Source organism: Sminthopsis crassicaudata, chromosome 3 (genome assembly GCF_048593235.1).
Source record: "Sminthopsis crassicaudata isolate SCR6 chromosome 3, ASM4859323v1, whole genome shotgun sequence".
Lineage (NCBI taxonomy): Eukaryota > Metazoa > Chordata > Mammalia > Dasyuromorphia > Dasyuridae > Sminthopsis > Sminthopsis crassicaudata.
This window is the reverse complement of record NC_133619.1, coordinates 284,925,423-284,944,837: the sequence shown is the minus strand read 5'-3', so window position 1 is coordinate 284,944,837 and position 19,415 is coordinate 284,925,423. Positions and strand designations below refer to the sequence as shown.

General features: G+C 34.1%; 1 protein-coding gene across 1 annotated transcript in view; it reads right to left on the bottom strand.

Annotated features, from left to right (window-relative positions):
* The window catches only part of DMD (dystrophin), a 2,117,885-nt gene that overhangs the window by 92,494 nt on the left and 2,005,976 nt on the right, over nucleotides 1-19,415 (bottom strand). Inside the window, 2 exon segments of the mRNA XM_074300855.1 lie at nucleotides 1,173-1,374; nucleotides 9,207-9,281. Coding sequence (XP_074156956.1) covers nucleotides 1,173-1,374; nucleotides 9,207-9,281 — 277 coding nt within the window.

Here is a 19,415-nt window from a genome sequence, read left to right as displayed (position 1 = left end):
TTACTAATGTTCCTATTTCATACCAAAAATTACCTCACAAATTAAATTCTAATAAAGTGTGATTAATAATGGTGCCAAATCTTAATGAGATTTTCAGAAATTAAATACATTGTTTGGGGATATGTAGATGATGACAATAGATATATTTTTTATTAATTTATTTTCATAATTTAAATTATGTTCATTAAATTTATTAATTTTTATACTTTATATGATTACTTATATATTATATATAAAATATATGTATATGTATAAATATATGTATATGTGTATGTGTATGTGTATGTACTTATATACACATGTATTTTTTTTCCTAACTACTAACGGAAATGGCTACAAGTCACTGACTGATATACCAAACTTAAAATTGCTGAAAATATCCCTAAATGTGGAATAAAGGAAGTTTTAACAACAACATTGTATACTGTAATAGTAAAAATGTTGATATTCAACTCTGTTAGACTTAGTTCTTTTCAGCAATATAGCAATTCCAAGATAATTCTAAGAGACTATGAATAGAAAATGCCATCTACATCCAGAAAGAGAGAACTATGGAGACTGAATTGTTTGGTTTTTTTTTTCTTTCTCATGGTTTCCCCCTTTTGTTCTGATGTTTCTTTCACAGTATAAATAAGTGAAAACATGTTTAAAATGATTGTACATGTATTACCATACCAGATTGTTCACTATCTTGGGGAAAGGAAGAAAAAATTTGGAACTCAAAATCTTACAAAAATGAATGTTAAAAACTATCTTCACATGTAATTAGAAAAAATAAAATACTGTTAAGTGGAAAAAAGTTAAGATGGGCTACTATATAATTGCTTCTCCCAACTGGTGTAGAGAGTTAAAAGGCATGTTTGTAGTGATAAACTCTGCAATGAAAAACATTCTGAAAAAAAAAAATAACTTTACCTACTATGGATTTTGTAGCCTAGAAGAATCGATTTCCTACCTCTCACTATTCATTTGAAAAAAAGATTACCCATTTTCAACCGATGACTTAACTAAGGGCAGCCATTAAGCTGTGAGCTTTATGTAATGAGCATTCTAGCTACCTTGTAGTCTTAGTTACATGTTCTGTATGTAAGAAAGACTGTTAATTATTCCTATCATCAGTAGGGCATGTAAGTCTTCTATAAGAGACTGAAATAAAACCTAGCTGCACGTACGTATCATAAACATTCAGCAGCCAGTTGAGGCACATGTCCACACAGAGAGGAACATTGACCAGGTTATTGTGCTCTTGCTCCAGTCGATCATAAATAGTGGTCAAACAATTAATGATCTGTAGGATGTCCATGGGCTGGTCGTTTTGTTTGAGGTTGTGCTGGTCCAAGGCATCACATGCAGCAGACAGACTCAGGAGATCCACTGGATGAAATGAAAACATCAAAATAAATAGACAAAAAATAATAAATAAGAGGAAAAAAGATAAGGCAAAAATCAAATAAAATTACTTAAGAACAGGTTTTTTTAAACAACTATTTCTTTCCCTTTAAAAAAAAAATCCCACCAGGACTAAAAATCTCCAGTAATTAAAAGTAAAAAAAATACCACTTTAAAAAGAATTGCTGTTCCCCCCAGGGCAGGCAGCAGGTCTATTCTTCAAATCTAAGTCTTTTTAACTCTGCCAAATATTCAGGGTCATAGATTGCTCAAGTCTTTCAACAGACATCACGTTGAGATTGGGTTCAGATAAGTTAGGAATTTTGGCAGGGGGGGGTAGAAGAGGGTCACTCTGTCCTTCAAAAATTATGTCCAACTGATTAAAAAAATAACAATTTTTATAGAGGTTTTTAAATAGGTATTGACAATACCATCTTGCAGAGTTATTAAGGTTTATCACCTGGATGAATCCATATATAGAGAAAATTTTACTTCCAGCTACACATTTATAACTGTTAGGTTTTTTCTTCTTCTTGGAACATTACTAAACCCACTAAAAATCTGACTGTTTTTCTTTTGCAGGAAAAGAAGAAAAAAACTACTCTTTGAGATTAGAGTTTCACCAAGCCTACTGAAGATAATGGACTAAATAACCAAATTAACTATACTAGTCATAGACTATAGAAACTACGTATACCAGGAAGATAATATGGTCTCGATTTCTCCTTTAATTTGATTTTTAAATAGTAATAGTAGCCAACATTTATCCATTGCTTCCTAGATGTTAAGCATTATGCTAAGTGCTATAAAATTATTATGTCATTTGATCCTGGAAAGAACCCTGGCAAGGTTGATGTTGTTATCCTTTTTTACAGGTGAGGAAACTGAGGCAAACACAGGTTAAATATAACTTGCTACAACTAGTAAATGTCCAAGGCCAAATTTGAACTCTATTCTTCCTAACTTCAGGCCCAATATTTTTGCATGTAATTGTAAAAAATTTTAAAGCTTAATCAGGTTTTTACCCTTAATTTGGGATGAGCGCTAATATGTTGACAAACCAGAAAATTTAACTAAGTTAAAATATGTGCTTTGTCCAACATCAGCAAATTCACAATCTATTTATCAGCTCTATTCCTAAGGGTTATAAAAGATGCTTTTCTCTAATAACAATTTATTAGCCAAATTGGAAATATAGCAGCAGGGGAGAGAGAGAGAGAGAGAGAGAGAGAGAGAGAGAGAGAGAGAGAGAGAGAGAGAGAGAGAGAGAGAGAGAGAGAGAGAACACCTTTAACTCTGTAGCACAGGTTGAATATTCAGTTCCTTTGAGATGGTGAATCAATGGTAATTAAGAGAACTCTTCAACTATCTGGGTGGTAGTTTAATTATAAACTCATCTCAATATAAGCATAGGTTCTCTCAGTCCATATTTTTCCTGCTACTAACCATCTTATGTGCTTTTAACCATGTGCTATACTAAATGTCTTAAATGAAATTAATGAAGAAGAAAAAAAGGTGAAAAAGTAGCTTGCTTCTTTTGAAAAACAAGAGGAGAGGAAAATGAGAGTAGATTATGATTAAATCTGAAAACATATGAATTGCTTTACAAATTTTAAAATGCTGTATAAATTACAACCAAAAGCCTATCGTCGTTTATATATATAGATATATTTATTTATTTATTTATTTATTTATTTATTTATTTATTTATTTATTTATTTATCTATCTATTTATTTATTTATTTATTTATTTATTTATTTATTTATTTATTTATTTATTTATTTATTTATTTATTTATTTATTTATTGCTGAGGCAATTGGGGTTATAAGTGACTTGCCCAGGGTCACCCAGCTAGGAAGTGCTAAGTGTCTGAGATCAGCTTTGAATTTAGGTCCTCCTAACTTCAGAGCTGGTGCTCCATCCACTGCACCACCTAACTGCCCCCATTTCTATATTCTTTTAAAAACATGGTAAAATCTTAATCACAGTCATTGAATTTCAGAAACGGATGAGGTCTTCGAACCTTTTAATTTTACAGGTGAAGAAATGTAAGCCATAAGAAATTAAATGACTTCTCCTATGTTTAGAATACAAATGTCCCAGTATATAATACTGCATTATAGTTCCACTATATAATATCACATCTTATTGTGGAATTGGGAACTGATTTTCCTCCTTTATTTTTCCTAGGGAAAACTTCTATGTAGTAGTTTCCTTAAGATGTCACACAATATTTCCAAGTACATTTCTCCATCACATTATTTTAGTTATGCTTCATGACTGATAATGGTACACCATTCTGCCAGTCAGTATCATTTTTTAATTCTCTTTCCTATCTTCATAGTCTTAAATCCTTAGTTAATTGGTTAAACTGGTCATAGTCCCCTGCCTTTTCTGCAACAGCTTTCTAGATCTTTACTCTCCTTGACTGTCAAGGGCCTTTCTCTCCTATTATACTTCAAAATCCTTCTCCATCATATCCTATCCTCTTCTTTCAGCAATCTCTGATGAAAAAGTGGCCTTTCTCTTATCAAAGCCAATTCCTCTGCTTAAGCCTTTTCCCTTCAATCCATTCCATTTCCTTGATTTTTTTCCTTCCATTCTTTCCTTATGCATTAGTGCTTTCCTTTCTCCCTATAAATACAGTCAAGCATCCATTATCATTTCATTCTGCTCTCCTCTCTTCTTAGAATTACAGCCAAATTCCTAGGGAAACAAAACAAACTACAAAAATCTACACATAGGGCATCCACTCATATTTCAACAACCTGCCATTTAGCTTCAAACTCTACCACTCTCTCCAAAGTTAGCACTGCTAGGGCCCAAACCACACCTGTCAGCTTCTTTATTGACTACCCACCCTCACACTCATTCTCTCATTTATTTTCTACCTGAACAATGTCTCTTTGAGAAGAAAGGATTTTTTTTTTGCCTCTTTCAATATCTCCAGTGCTTAGCACAATGCCTGTACATAGTAGGTGCTTAATCAATGTTAACTGATCGACCTCTTTCCTCTTTCCCTTCTCTCATATGAACTTCCACTCATATGAACATACTTATTCATGTCCTCATAATCTCTTACCTAGGCTATTGCAGTATTTTTCTTACTGCTCTCTAAGTTTCCACTCTCTTTACTTGCAGATTTATCTCCTACACATTTGCTAAAATGATTTTCTTGAAGTCAGACCATGTTCCAATGCCATCATTATTTAAAAATCTTCAGCAGCTTCCTATTACCTCAAGGATGAAATCTAAACTCTTTAAACTGGAATTTAAAGTTTGGCTTCAGTTTATCTTTCTGGGCTTAATTTAATTTACCCTATACTTTTTGCACTCATATGCCGCTGGTACTCTAAACTCTTTTGGTACTTTTTCTCATTTTTGTGCCTCACTATGTGCTGTTTCCTCATACTTTATTATAAGTTATAAGGTTATACGTTATTATAAGATTATAATAGACTTTCTCTGATCTTTGCCATTTAGCCACTTAGAATCTTATCTTCCTTCAAGACTTAGGTTAGGTGTCACTCCTGATTCTGCTAATTATTCCTCTACTCAAATGATCTGCTTTATTAAGTTCTCCCAATAGAATTTAAGCTCCTTGGGGACAGACATCTTTTGGGGATAAACCACAATATGCAAAGACTGAATAAATTCACAACATGAAAATACTGAATAAATTTTTAGATGAGAGTACAGGAGAATAAAAGAAAACATTTATTATTATTATTTTTAAAACACATTTTAATTTTCTTAATTGTGTGTCAAATTAATGGGATTATCTTATTTTCTGAAAATATGACAAGAAAAGACCTTCATTAACAAATTTTTAAATAATGGAAATGAGGATTCAAAAAGCTGTTATCATGGGAAGAAGTGGAATTCTTTCCCCCAACACCAGTAATATTACCTTATTCTGTTACACTTTGGAGAAAATCAGAAACTAAGTATATGTTTTCTTTCAATATTGGCTTTGTGAGGAAGGTAACAGCAGATAGTAGTAAAACATTTTAGTCTTTTATTTAAGTAAATCATAGCAAACTTTTCCATCTCTAAACTTATTTTCATTGAATTAACCTCAGTAAGATGATGGAGAAACAAAAATGCTTTAATTTCATTTTATAAGGACCTATGTTTCCTTTCTCTACACAGGTGAATGGATAACAGTACTGAAGGAATTTCTGGAGTATAAACAGCTCCAGTGGGGAGCAAAGCAATTGCTCTATGATAACAAAAGCAGAACACGGAATAGTCATGAGAGAAATATTGTACAGTGTGCTATGCTAAAACCAGATGTGATTAAACAAGAGGGCAATCCATCATGGCAGATTGCAAAACACATATCCCAAAACAAACACATAAAATAGAACTCCTATTTCACAGTAGATTCTGAAAGTACTTGTGGTCCATACTAGTGATTTGAAAGAGAAAAGGCATGATGAACAATTTATTTGTAAAGCAGTTTTTAAAAAAATTTTATTTCCCCCTAAATAAACAGCTTGGAATGTTTACTCCAAGGCTGTACATTGTTTGTTTTTTTTAAATTTTAAGTGAATTACTTAGAATAATTCTGGAAGTCTCAACAAAAAAAATGAGGAAACTATCTTTTTGCCTCAAATAATTAACTTTAATTTCTTACATTTTGTGCACCTAATGAGAAACATAATCACGGGTTATATAAAAACCTCTTCATGCCCTGACACATCCTTGTTCTCAAAATATATTATAGCCAAGGATGCTATTTATTAACCCTGAAAAAACTAAGGGGTATTTTGATTTAATCCTAGGGCCAGCTGGCTTTAGTCACTTTGGGACTTGAAAAAGGGAAAATGGAACTTAAGGGGAAAAAAAAAGCATCCATATGTCCCTAGGCTGGACTCTGCTCAGTAGAGGAAAACAGTAAATAAGAAAGATGAGACTCATGTACCTGACTCCCAATTATCTTGTAAAGAGCTTGAGCATTAGCAGCCTGCACATTACTTTTCCTGTTCCTCATAAAAAAGTCTTTGATTATTCTACCTGTTTACTTTCTCATTTATATTTCTTCATCTCTTGGATACAAATGAACAGATTTTATGGATGTTTTTTCATTTGTGTCACAGCATCATAGAATCTTCAGTGAACTTAGAGATCACTGAGCCCAATCCTCTCATTTTATAGAGGAGAAAACCAAAACCCAGAGAAATGAAATGACTTGTCCAAGTTATTCTGTGGCAGAGATTAGTTCAACTCTGAGTCTCTTATTTAATCAAGCCTATTATCTTTCCATTACAGTTACAGGCAGAGTAGTCTTGGGAACCAGATAGTTACTGATTTTATAGAAAGGAAAATTGCATAAGACATTCTCATTTCCTGAAATTCATGTACATGGGGGAAAAGAAAGAACTAATTAATGGTGAAAGTTGATTAATACTGGGGGGGAAAGTCCTATTGTAAACTCATTCCAAGAGTAAACCTGGATGCTCTATGTTGATATATAAATAATCCTTTAATCTAATTAGCACAGGCAGAGAAAAGGGGGATAATTGGTAGAGAAACTGCTGTGTATTTCTAGTCTCTTCTTGCCGAGACTGCAGAAGGAGACTGTAGGCAAAGTAGAATGTTATTGACATCATACTGTTCAGATGCAGTCTGCACTTGGAGCTGAGGTATTTTAAAAGCAAATCTACACAAAGTAAGCAAGTCAATAAGCTTTGATGTGAATATCAAAAAAAGTTAGGTGCATTTAAAAACAAGAGAGCAATTTTTTCACCTAGCTTGCAGTGGTGGGTGGCTTGTGCCACAGCTGTGCCTTTATCTAGATAACAAGCAGGCTGCAAAAAAAAAAAAAAAAAAAAAAAAAAAAAAAAAAAAAAAAAAAAAACCTCTGTACTCTGTAATTTAGATGCTGAACATTAACAATTTGTTCCCTATTTCTTGTTGATCTCAGACTATTTTTTTTCCTTCACATTTATTAGCTGTAGTATGTTTATTCCTACAGTTTGGTCTCACTTTAATCCACAACATAGTTGTAAATTAAATATCCGTGATTTGTTAAGGGCATTTTTATTTCTGCAACTTAGTAAAAAGGAGGTATATTTCTAATTTCAGAGGCTACCTATGTTATAACTAACATGAGATAAAAAAATGAAAAAGTAGTCAAAATGCTTAGATCATCTTTTTTTATATATAAATGTGAGAGAAGATAAAATTGAATGTTATAACAAACTGAACTTAAAGTCTTGTATACTTTACAGGTATTTTGTATAGATGTAATTAACTAACCAAATTGAGTTTCTATCTATAACAGCCTGAAAGCCAAAACTAAGAGTATTATAACATTAAAAGAGAACCATATGTTTTGATGCTACTCTCTGTACCTATGATATAATAAGTATGTTGAACAAGTTTTGCCAAATGCTTGAGTCTTAATTACTGCCTTTCTTCATCTCCCTTAACATTTTATGCCCTGCTGTGTACATGGAAATGGTTTTCCCTCCTTATTTTGTATTTAAATTAAAATGAATTTTCAAAAAAATTAAATGAGATTGGAGAGAATTTCCCTTATGGAACCTAAGAAAAGGAAATGCTCATGGTACCCTTATTTCTTATTTCAAACCAAAGTGTTTATTTTTGGAAAAATGTGTCTAAAAATGTGCTACGCAATAACATTCATACCTGGAAAGGAGTTATTTTAGTTTTTACATTGGTGAGGGAAATTGAAGGAAAAATCCTTATGTCAAAATGTCAGCTTCTCCCTCACCCCCACCATGGTCTAGCTCAAATTTTATTTTAAGGTGAATGTGACAGAAATGTGAGTACAACTATACGTGAATGCAATGATTTATGAATGCATTTAAAAGGGATTTATTTGACTGATCTCTATACTCAAAGTCAAATTAAAATGGAGAAGGATGAAAATAATCCTCTTCAGAATTCCAGTACACCTTTAAGGTTCCAAGTATCGCTCCTTGAAACTGATAATAATTTCTTCCAAATTCGTATGGTCTCTAAGGGAATATTCCCACCACCTACTATAGTATGAACTACAGTTCATAATTACTAATGTTCCATCAAGGCACCAGTCCATTTGGAATGAGGTGGGGTTAGGAGGAAATAAATAAGGAACTTAACTCTCAAAACCTTCAGGCAAAGATTTCATAGATTCAGGTAGATTCTCAAAGACGATCATTAAAGAAATCCCCTGCTAGGGGATAACATTAGTTACACTAGAGAAGAGCCTGTAGAGCTAAAAAGAAAGCCATTTGGAACTCCAGATACAGGGAGACAGTGTCCCAAAGTTTACTTTTTAGTCTACCTGATAAGTCCAACTAAGCTTACATGTAATTCATACACAGCATTTATATCTTTATGTCTGCAAGCTATTTTACCCAGATGAGGAATTCTGTCTCTTTATGTTCAGCACAACATTCACTTGGGCTAAACATTCTAAGAAATGCACATTTATGCATCTCCACTTGCATAAAAAAAACTTTCATAGAATTCTAATTCTAGAAACAAACACATTATACACTTTTCATAAACAATATAAGGGATACTGCATTTAAGTTTCATTAAATTAATTTACCTGAAAAGTACATAGAATTAATTAATATAAAATTATCTATATCTAATAACTGAAAAATGACAATGAAGCACAGGAGTGAAATTAGTATTCTGGACCAGCACTGGGCCAAAGAAATGTTCAAAAAATTCAATACCAAGTTATAACCTGGCTGACAGCTATTCTCCCTCTCTTCAAAAGTGGCAGTACCCATTTCATTTTTCATCAAGGACAAAAGACCCAAGGTCTTTAAGCACTGGGTTAATACTCACGGCAGAGGGCCTTCTGCAGTCTACGGAGTTTCATGGCAGTTCTATAAGCCGAGAACCTGACATTATTCAGGTCAGCTGAGGAGAAAAGGCAAAAGACTATTATTTCATCAGAAAAGTTGACAAATTGATAAATAAACAATAGTTTTGTTAACAAAAAAAAATGGGTTCAAGAATAAGAAAATATATCATGTCTCTGCTCCAGGAAACTATTTTGAGGGAAGAAATTCTTTTAGTTGTAAAAGTAGCAAATCTTCCAAATGCTGCTTTGCTTTTCAAAATTAAGAAAAGAACTTTCTAAAAAGACAGACAGTGCTATATATTGCTTGTAGTGTGTGGACACACATATATGTATATGCATATATGTGTCATGAAATTGTACATATAATGTGCATTGTGAATCACACATATATGCATAAAATGCTTCAGGAAAGGGAGAATTTTTTTTTCTAGATTGTGAAACTCAAGTATAGAATAAAACATACTAAGGAATTCAACAAACACTTTTAAGTACCTACTATATGCAAGGCATTCTCTGCTAGGAAGTGGGGATATGGGATACATAAAAAAACAGTCCTTGAACTGGAGAGGAAAAAAAAATCTGTCTTTTTAGATAGTTGGAAGGATTTAACAGCCAACTAAGATGAGAAATGTTTTAACAGCATATAGTTGACCAATATTTCAATGGCTTCCTCACAACAGAATATCAAGTGCATGTGTGTGTGTAGGCCAGGTATATTTATATATTTATTTTATGTCCTTCCCCCATAGAATGTTTCTTCTAAGTAGGGGTAGTTTCATTCTTTGTACTTGTATCCTTAATACTTAGTATTAGCATTTAATAATACTCATTGACTAATTCAACACTCACTTCTAAAAGTCTTTGATAACCAACTTACTAAAAGGGGAAAAATTTTTTTTCTTTGTTTTTCATCAACACTTTGTATATGGTGCCAAGAATATTACAAACCTAGTTTTCTTCTATTTTAATGAACATGTTTATCATTTGCCAAGTTGCATTGTTATAAACTCCTTATTGGCAGGATATCTCTTTTCATATCATAGCTATGAACAAGTAGATTCTAAACAGGATTGCTGAGTGGATAAATAAATACCCTCAAACACTATTATTCCTTATAGTTAAATTAATCCTAATTTGTGACTAGAGAAGAAAAAAGGCCTTAATTTACTTTTAATTATTTGGATTCAAATAGACAGCTAAGTGGTATAGTGGATAGAGTACTATAATTGGAGTCAAAGATCTGAGTTCAAATCTGGCTGAAGAAAATATGTAGCTGAGATTCTATGTAAGTCACTTAACTTTTGTTTGCCTCAGTTTCCTTAACTGTAAAATGGAGATAATAATATCACCTACTTCCCAGGATTGCTGGAAGGATAAAGTGAGATAATACTTGTAAAGCACTTAGTATAATGCCTGGCACATAGTATATGTGCTCTATAATATGCTCTATAAATGTTTTCCCTTACTTTTTCCTTTTCCTCAACAGGGGAACTAATATTTTACAAGAAAGTAGAACAAAGTCTAAATTCACAACACAAAGAAAAAACTTACTAATTCATCTTGAAATAATGGAAATCTCAAATGTTTATAAAGTCCTTCTTACATGGTCTTCCACAAGTTGGTTCCATAACATTTTCTAACTATGAATTGCTAAATAATGGACAGTCTGAATCATAATTTTGAAATGCTACATCATCTTCATTGTTCCATGTAGATATATTTGGTATGTAAATTCCTCAAGGTGAAGTCTTTTCTCTCTGCTCCCTTCCTTCTTCCCCACTCTCTCTCCCTCCTTCTCTAAATTATGGTAGGCACTTAAGTCCTGAATGAATGAATTATTATTATAATCAATTAGACAAAACCATCTGTGGAGTAAAGAATATCTACTAGCAAAAGGCGTTAATTAATTTGGATGGATGAATGGGATCTTCAAAGTTTCTATGCCCCAAGTGAATTATATTAATAGTAACAGTTTTTCTAGCATATTCCTGACCATAAGCTAAATAAATAATTTTCTCTAAAGTGGACTTGATTCAATTAAGCATTTCTGAATATTCTTTTTTATCATGGAAGATGAGGTGTACAAGAAGATATTTTACAGCCTCTTATCTGATCCTTCTCTTACTGTTTACTTGTTGTGTGGTGTCTTGTTTAGTGGGATGAGTGCAAATGGAAGTAATTCCTTATCCTTCTTCCTTAACTAGAGCTTTAATGAGAAATTTTTGATCCTGCTATTCACTTAGAGTGTAGGAATTTGGGAAGGAATTATACCCTAGAAGAGTGTTCTTGCTTTAACCTAAATTTTTCCCATCATCATCCTAATCATTTATAAAGCACTTTAGGGTTTGCAAAGCATTATATCTATGTACATATATGCAAAATATTAAAACATAAAACTGCATTAATATTTTAGATACCATATAGTGGAATAGGTAAAATAGATAATATTTATGTGCATATAGATAGATAACAAAAATATTTCATTTGAGCCTCACAATAAACTTGTAAAGTAGGATTATCTCTATTATAAAAAATGAGGAAACTGAGGTTATCATTATCTTCATTTTAGAGATAAGGATACTGAGTGAAAAAAGTTGAGTGATTTGGCCAGGTTTAAGTAACTAGTATCTGAGAAAATATTTAAACTCAGGTCAGTCAGCCAATAAAATTTTATTAAGTCCCTACAATATGCCAGGCTTTGTGCTAAGTGCTGAAGACACAAAGTCAAAAGACAGCCCCTGTCCTATAGGAATGCACAATCTAATAGGTAGGGAAGACAACATGCCAACAAATATGTACAAATAAGCTATGTATGGGATGAATAAATAATAATAGAGGCAAAGCCTAAGAAGTAAGAGGCTTTGGGAAAGGCTTGTAGGAGAAAGGGAGATTGTAGCTGAGCCTTAAAGGAAGCTATGGAAGCCAGGAGACAGAGATTAGGAAGATTTGCATTCCAGGCATTTGCTTTGAAAGAAGAAATAATTGTAAAGGCTTAAAAGGCTAGTCAGGCTATAAACAGTTTAGACTACCAAATATAAGTTTTCTACCTGTTCCTGGAGGTGACAGGGAGCCACTGGAGTTCACTAAACAACAAGGAGAGATGGTCAAACCTGAATTGTAGAAAAATCACTTTGGTGGCTGAATGAAGGATTGATTGGAGTGGGGAGAGACCTGAAGAATCAAGACCAATCAGCAGACAATAGCAATAGTCCACACTTGTATCAGAGGAGAAAAAGAGCATATTTGAAAAGATTTTGCAAAGGTAAAATCAATGAGGCCTTGGCAACAGATTAAATATGAAGAAAGAGAGAGAATGAGCAATCTAGAATAACACTTAGGTTGTGAGCCTGGAGGGTTGGAAGGATAGTGATGTGCTTAACAGAAAACTTAAAAAAAAGGAGGGTTTAGAGAAAAAGATTTTAGTTTAAGCTATTTAATGAATCAGGTTGATACCAAAGGTAGAAAGCAGCTCTCTAAAGGGTTGGCCACACTGTTCAAATGCCACTTGTGAAAAAGACTATTTTGTGGAGAACACACAAGAGACAAGAGCTCACAAGATGCTCAGAGAAGACAATACAAGGGCACTCTCAAGGTCTCTCTTAAGAACTTTAGAATTGATTGTATGACCTAGGAGACACTGGCACAGGACTGCCCAGCAGGGGTGTGCCTCATCAGAGAAGGTGCTATGCTCTATGAGCAAAACAGAACTGAATTAGTTCAGAAGAGATACAAGATGAGCAAAGTTTCTGGGAATCCACCCCAAATGTTCAACACAAGAATTATTTGTGTCTGACCTGTGGCGGAGCATTCTGAGCACATACTGGTCTGATCAGCCACATTGGAACACACTGTAACTTAACTCTAACATAGTGATGTCATTTTGGTCTTCCTCAAGAACAAAGAACAAAGGCAAACAAACAAAACAAACCCTAAAGACCATCTAGTGGATATTCACTTTGAGATGTATGCAAAGTAGTTGGAAATCTGTCCCTGGAGGTCAGTGGACTGCATAAAGCTAAATAAGGAAATTTGAAAATCATTAGCATGGAGATAATAATTAAATGCATAGGAGATGATGAGATCAGCAAGTGAAGAGGTGTAGAAGGAAAAGATTATACTGTTTCAGAGGGAGAAGATAGAAAAGAAGAGGGAAACAAAATCCTTTGTGAAACCTATGCTTAGCAGGAGTGACCTGGAAGAAGCTCTAGCAAAGGAGATTAAGAAGTGCTCTGATAGACAGGAAAAGAACCAGAAGAGTAGAATCCTAAAACCTAGACAGAAGAGTAAAAAGAAAAAGTGCTGCAGAGAGGTCAAGAAGAATGAGGATGAGAATAAGGATCAAAAAAATGGCACTGGATTTGGTAGTTAAAGAGATCCTTGGTAACTTTAGAGAAAGTAGTTTTGGTTGAATGATAAGGCTGGAAACCAGACTATAGAGTTAAGGAAAGACTGAGAGGGGAGGGGAAATGAAGGTACCTCCTATAGTATTTTCAAGGAATTTAGCCATAAAAGGCAGAAAAGATATGGAATGATAGCAAATAAGGAAGAATCAAGAGAAAATGGGATAGATGGGATAGAGGAGGCATTTTGTAGACAGCAGAAAAGAATCCAATAAATCTTTAGTTAATTTGATTAGAAAAAAAAGAAAAAAGAAAATCAAATTGTTAATATCAAAAATGAAAACGGTGAACTTCCAACCAATGAAGAGGAAATTAGAGCAGTAATTAGAAGCTATTTTGCTGTATGCCAATAAATCTGATAATCTAAGTGAAATAGATGGACACTTACAAAAATATAGATTGCCAAGATTAATAGAAGAGGAAATAAATTACTTAAATAGTTCCATTTTAGAAAAAGAAATTGGAAAAAAAAAAGCATCTAGTGGACAGGGAGAGAGAAGATAAGAGAGAATGGGGAAGATAGACAGGGCAATTTGCTGGAGAAGATGAGATGAAATGGGACTGCTCATGCAGAAAGAAGAGTCGGCCTTGATAAGGAGAAGGCCTTCATGAGAGAAAGAGGTGAAGGGAAAAATAGTGGCAGAAAGTATCAGAGTGATATGGAAGAGGAAAGATAGGAAAAGAGAAAGCTCCTGGTAAATGGCTTCAAAGTATGAGTCAATAACTGTGGTTCAAAGCACAGTATTTTCATCTTTTTGTTGTTGTTTGTTTTTCTCTCGTGGTTTTTTTTTTTACTTTTGATCTGATTTTTCTAGTGTGATGAATATAAAAATATGTTGAGAAGAAATGCACATGTTTAACATATATCACATTATTTGCTATCTAAGCAAGGAAAGATAGAGAAAAATGTGGAACACAGATTTTGCAAAGGTGAATTTTGAAGGATACCTCTGCATGTATTTGGAAAAATAAAATAATATTTAAAAATTTTAAATATGAGTCAAAGTGCTCAGCTGAGAAATTAGAGGAAGGAGAATCCATGGAGCCTGGAGAAGGAATAAAGAAGTTTGAAAGAGCTATCATGTTCAGTGGGATAGTTTATTAGTTAGGAAAGTAAAAAAAGATTACCTAGCCCAGGCATTAGTGAGGATCCAGTTGAGGTTACATAATCTAAATTTGTAGCAGACACGATCAGAAGGGCTTTGTGGTTTTCTCTACTTTCCTTCAGTATCATGAATGTAGGTGTAAAGACAGTGGATAATGAAAGTGATTCAAGGCTGACACTTGGCCAGCTATAAGATAAATGAGCAAGAAATTCAGGAGAAAAGGACAGTATAGAGTTAAAGTCATTTGCCAAGGGATCTAGATGGAGAAAAGATAATGCTAGCTAGGCCAGGGAAGATAATCTGGGAGAGAACTAAGGAGTATGAGATAGATGTTGATAAAAAGCAAGATTTCATACTGGGAAGCAGAAAGAGGGAGAAGCAGTTAGCAAAAAGAAAAAAAAAAATTGTGGGTCAGATACAGGAATTTCAGAGTTCATGAACTTGGAGGTGGTGTTCCTAATTCCAAAGTCCACCTTTTATATACTCTGACACTTAGCTGCCAAAGTTAGTATTGCCAGAGTTATAATCGTTTCTTATCTTCAGAACAGTTTAATGCTTCTTGTGGAATAAATCAAGTATTTCTTAAGAGTTGTTTTGGCTCTATGTGAAGTCAATCAATCAATCAATAAACATTTATTAAGTGGCTAATATAAAACAGGCACTGTGTTACGAAACCAAATCCTATTCTCACAGGATTGTTGGTAGCTTCCAATAGATCCACAGCCCAGAACTTGAACCAGGATTTTATATGAAGGAAAAAAAAAAAAACTTTAAAACACAGTTCTCCTTTTCCTCTGAACCCAACCCAACTCCTAAATTCATGACATATTTCTCTTCACTTCCTCTGGAACTTGACTCCTACATTCACATCCTCATTAAGCTCCCTAACATCTCCCTACTCCTGACAGACCATATTTGATAACACCTTAGTTAAATTTTGTTCTTTCCCCCAAGTGCCACTAGTTCTGTGGGTCCAAATGACACCCAAGCCTCTTATAAATAATCCTCCACCACTCTGACCTAGCAAACTCCAGGAAAGGAGACAAATTCCTCCTCCACAAGTAAGCCCATTTCATCCCATCTTCTCCAGCAGACTGCCTTGTTATCATCCCCATTCTCACTTATCTTCAATAAGACAATCTATATCTAGTGGATGTTTCCTTGATGACTATAAATATACCAATGTCTTTCCAAAAAGAGATCCCAGTATAGGTGGCTGATTTCCAGCTTGGATGATTGGTACAATCCAAGGTGAACAGAGGAAGTTATAGAAGAGCTAGGGGGAAGACAAGATATGAAGAAGTCAAGAAACAATGCAAGAAAAGCATCTGAATTGAGGATATTAGACTATATTTACCAAACAGTAATTATATTATTGTATGCTAGGTACTATGCTAGTTGTAGAGAAAAGAGGGGATTAAAAATATAGTGAAAGATTTTTTTTTTCTGCCCTTAAGAAGCTGACAAGTTATTGTCAGTAGTCTCTTCCAACTCTGAAATTTTGTCCTGTAGCCCCTTTCCTCCCTGTCTCCATTTATCTGTCTTCCCCACAATAATTCACTATTCATTCTCCCAATTCTCTCAAACTTTGAACCAATTTACTTCCACAGTTAATCAGATCTGACATCTTTCAATCTAGTTTAAATCCCCTTGCAGTACTTAGTCAGGCCTTTGCTGTCAGCTCAGTGATTGCTAGTCCATCCATTTCTCTCGCATGTACCCCATTAGTGCCCTTTGCCCATTATATCAGAAATGAGGAAGCAAAGAAAAAGGTCTAATTTTTATTAAAAAGTGCTATAAAACAGACACATTTGTGTCCAGTAAGCATCGGTGAATTACACTCCATTTTCTTTCTGTTCTAAGTGAAGCCTGCCATGAGAGACAAATGGAGGGAAAGAGAAGGGGAAAAAAAAAGAGGAGAGGGGAGAAAGGGGAGGGAAAGGAAGTAGGAGGGAAGAAGAAGGGAAAGGAAGGAAGAAAGAGGGAGGAAGGGAGGAAAGAGAGATATATAGAGAGAGAGATGGAAGGAGAGAAGAGGAAGGGAGGAATGAAGGGAGAGGAAAGAGAAAGAGGAGGGAAAGAGAAGGAGGGAGGAAGAGAGAAAGAGAGAGCAAACATTAAATGACTAAATGTGTCTATGTTTTTCAATTTCAAGCTGTTGCTAGGGATCTAGAGGACCCCTCCCTCCTGCTTACAGCTGGAATGCACAAGTCAGCTTGAAAAACTGTGTAGGATGTACACAGGAACCTAAAGATACAATAGAGCACCAAACAATGTGACATTCACTAGACTGAGCCTGAGCTAATCAAGTAGGTAGCTAGTGTCCTGAATGAAGCTGAAGAAATAAAATTAGCTCCCTGGGATTTTAGCCTATCTGTGCCTTCTCAGTGAGCTAGCTTTCCAAGAATCCTGTCCAAGTTGTAGTGAGCTAACTGGCTCTTACAACCGGAACTCAGAAGTGAGACCATCCAAGGGGGAAAAACAGGGAGGGAGTTATACAACGTTTCCATAGCAGCTTTTATAAAGTAATGATCAGGAATGAAAATACTGAACCTTTAATCCTTCTTCATTGTTTTATTTTATTCAGTGCTAGATTGAGCCTCAAAAAAGAAAGCTGAGTAACAGGAACACAGACAAAACTCTATTGTCCCTGGTCCCCTAAATACCAAACCACTAACTCATTCAAATTTAATTAATCATCTTCTAAAGCCATGGCCCATACAGATTTAATTTTGAGCCATGAAATAATTAACAAACTTCTGTGTCTTCCCTTGGTCCAAGAAGTTCTCATGACTTCAGTGAATTGTTTTATTTTTAAAATTTTTATCATCCACAAGGGCAGAAGAGAGTAGGAAATAAGGAAATGGAAATATACCAAAAATGAGGAATGGTTTCTTAAACTTAAGAATTTTAAGATGTTACAGTTAAAACTGTGAAAATACCCCAATCTTTTCAGCCAAGTGGAAAAAAAAAAGAAATATTCTAGCAATAAAAAATATAAATTTTAAACCACTTCATTTCAAGTTTAGGAGCTGGTCTCGGCCTTTTGATAATATTACAACAAAAGGAGGTTTATGAACCAAGGCCATACCTATTTAAAACACCACGTTTCTCGTCTAGTTTTTCAATGGCTTATTGAGAATATTTGAAGGTACGGCTTCATTTTTGTAACTTATAAAGTAGAAAGAAGCCAGAGAGAAGGTCAAAGTGGATTAGCTAATAACTGTGAAATGCTGAGTGATCAAGTATTACTGCAACACATAATGAAGAATTTTCGTGGTTTTTTCTTATGTCAAAAGAGGCACAATTCATTGTATACTGGGCAAGAAGGATTCATACACACACACACACACACACACACACACACACACACACACACACACACACACACACAAGATTTGCAAAGTTCTTTCAGTAGCCTTGTGTAGAAAGAACAAGGTACTCATTTTACAGGTAAGGAAACTGAGGTTTAAAAGTGACTTAGTCATGAGGCTAGTAAGGGTCTGAAATGGTATTTGAAACTAAACCTACCTGAATGGAAGTTTAGAATTCTATACAAAAATGCAACACTACCTCTCCAAAGTATAAACTTCACCTTAAATTGCTATATATATAGCCTAAACAAATAGTTGATCATTTTTTATTTGCAAAATATTGTCTTTTAAAGAAAGGTGGTAACATTAAAAATATATTCTATCACTGTCTAATACTAACTTGCCACTCTCTGCATAGTTTTCTAATATATATGCCTCTGGAGTATCATTTTGCCAGCCACAAAATACAAAATGCTGATAGAACCATAGATTTCACTATAGTTTGAGAGACACTATGTAATTTAAATATACTTAATATAGCTTGGAAGCTAATTAATAAAGTGTTCCTTTACCGAGATACCCAGGATTCAATTTGCAAATCTCAGCACAGAAATTTTAAAAAGAATCAAAAATACTGGAAGATATTTTTATAGAAGGGACAGGACATAAAGACATTTCACTTTGTGGTTCTTTTCAGATACAGAGTTTTTCATCAACTAAACTCATTAAAATCTCATCACCACAAAAGGCTTATCTTAAAATGAAAGACAGAAAGCTCTTTAAATGCACACCAAAATAAATAGGAATGTTGCATTTGCAATCATATGAAATAGGAAGGGCTAAAGGAAATGAGTTTGGAATTAGTTAAGTCCTATTTCTAGAAGTAAAATGCTCTAGTATTTTCCACTAGTAACTTATCAAGAGATCTTCTAAAAGCCAAATAAAAGAAGCATAAGATGTTGCTTTAGTATGGAATGAACTAGAAAATTAAGAGGCATCAGATGGCAACTGAAAAAGAAGTCTCATAAAAACTGTAAGAAATGTTTTGTAATAGCAAAGAAGCAAATAAAATTAGATGTTTCTTATCTATAGTGACAAGATTACACTCAATGTTTCTGAGGTTCTTTCCAGCACCATATCTGTATCTATATCAACTTTAGAACAGCCTAACCCTCATGCAAACTCCCCTACTTATGACACCAATCCAGGTGAGAACCCTGGAAATGACAACCAATATCGGTAGATTCTGCCATAGATTCGGTTCTATAGCTATACACTTAGGAAACAGAATTTTTCTCTCTACCTTGCAGTTGAATTCTTCTCCTATAAGGGTGCTGTATTCTACAATTAAAGTGTGAGCTTCTTAAAGA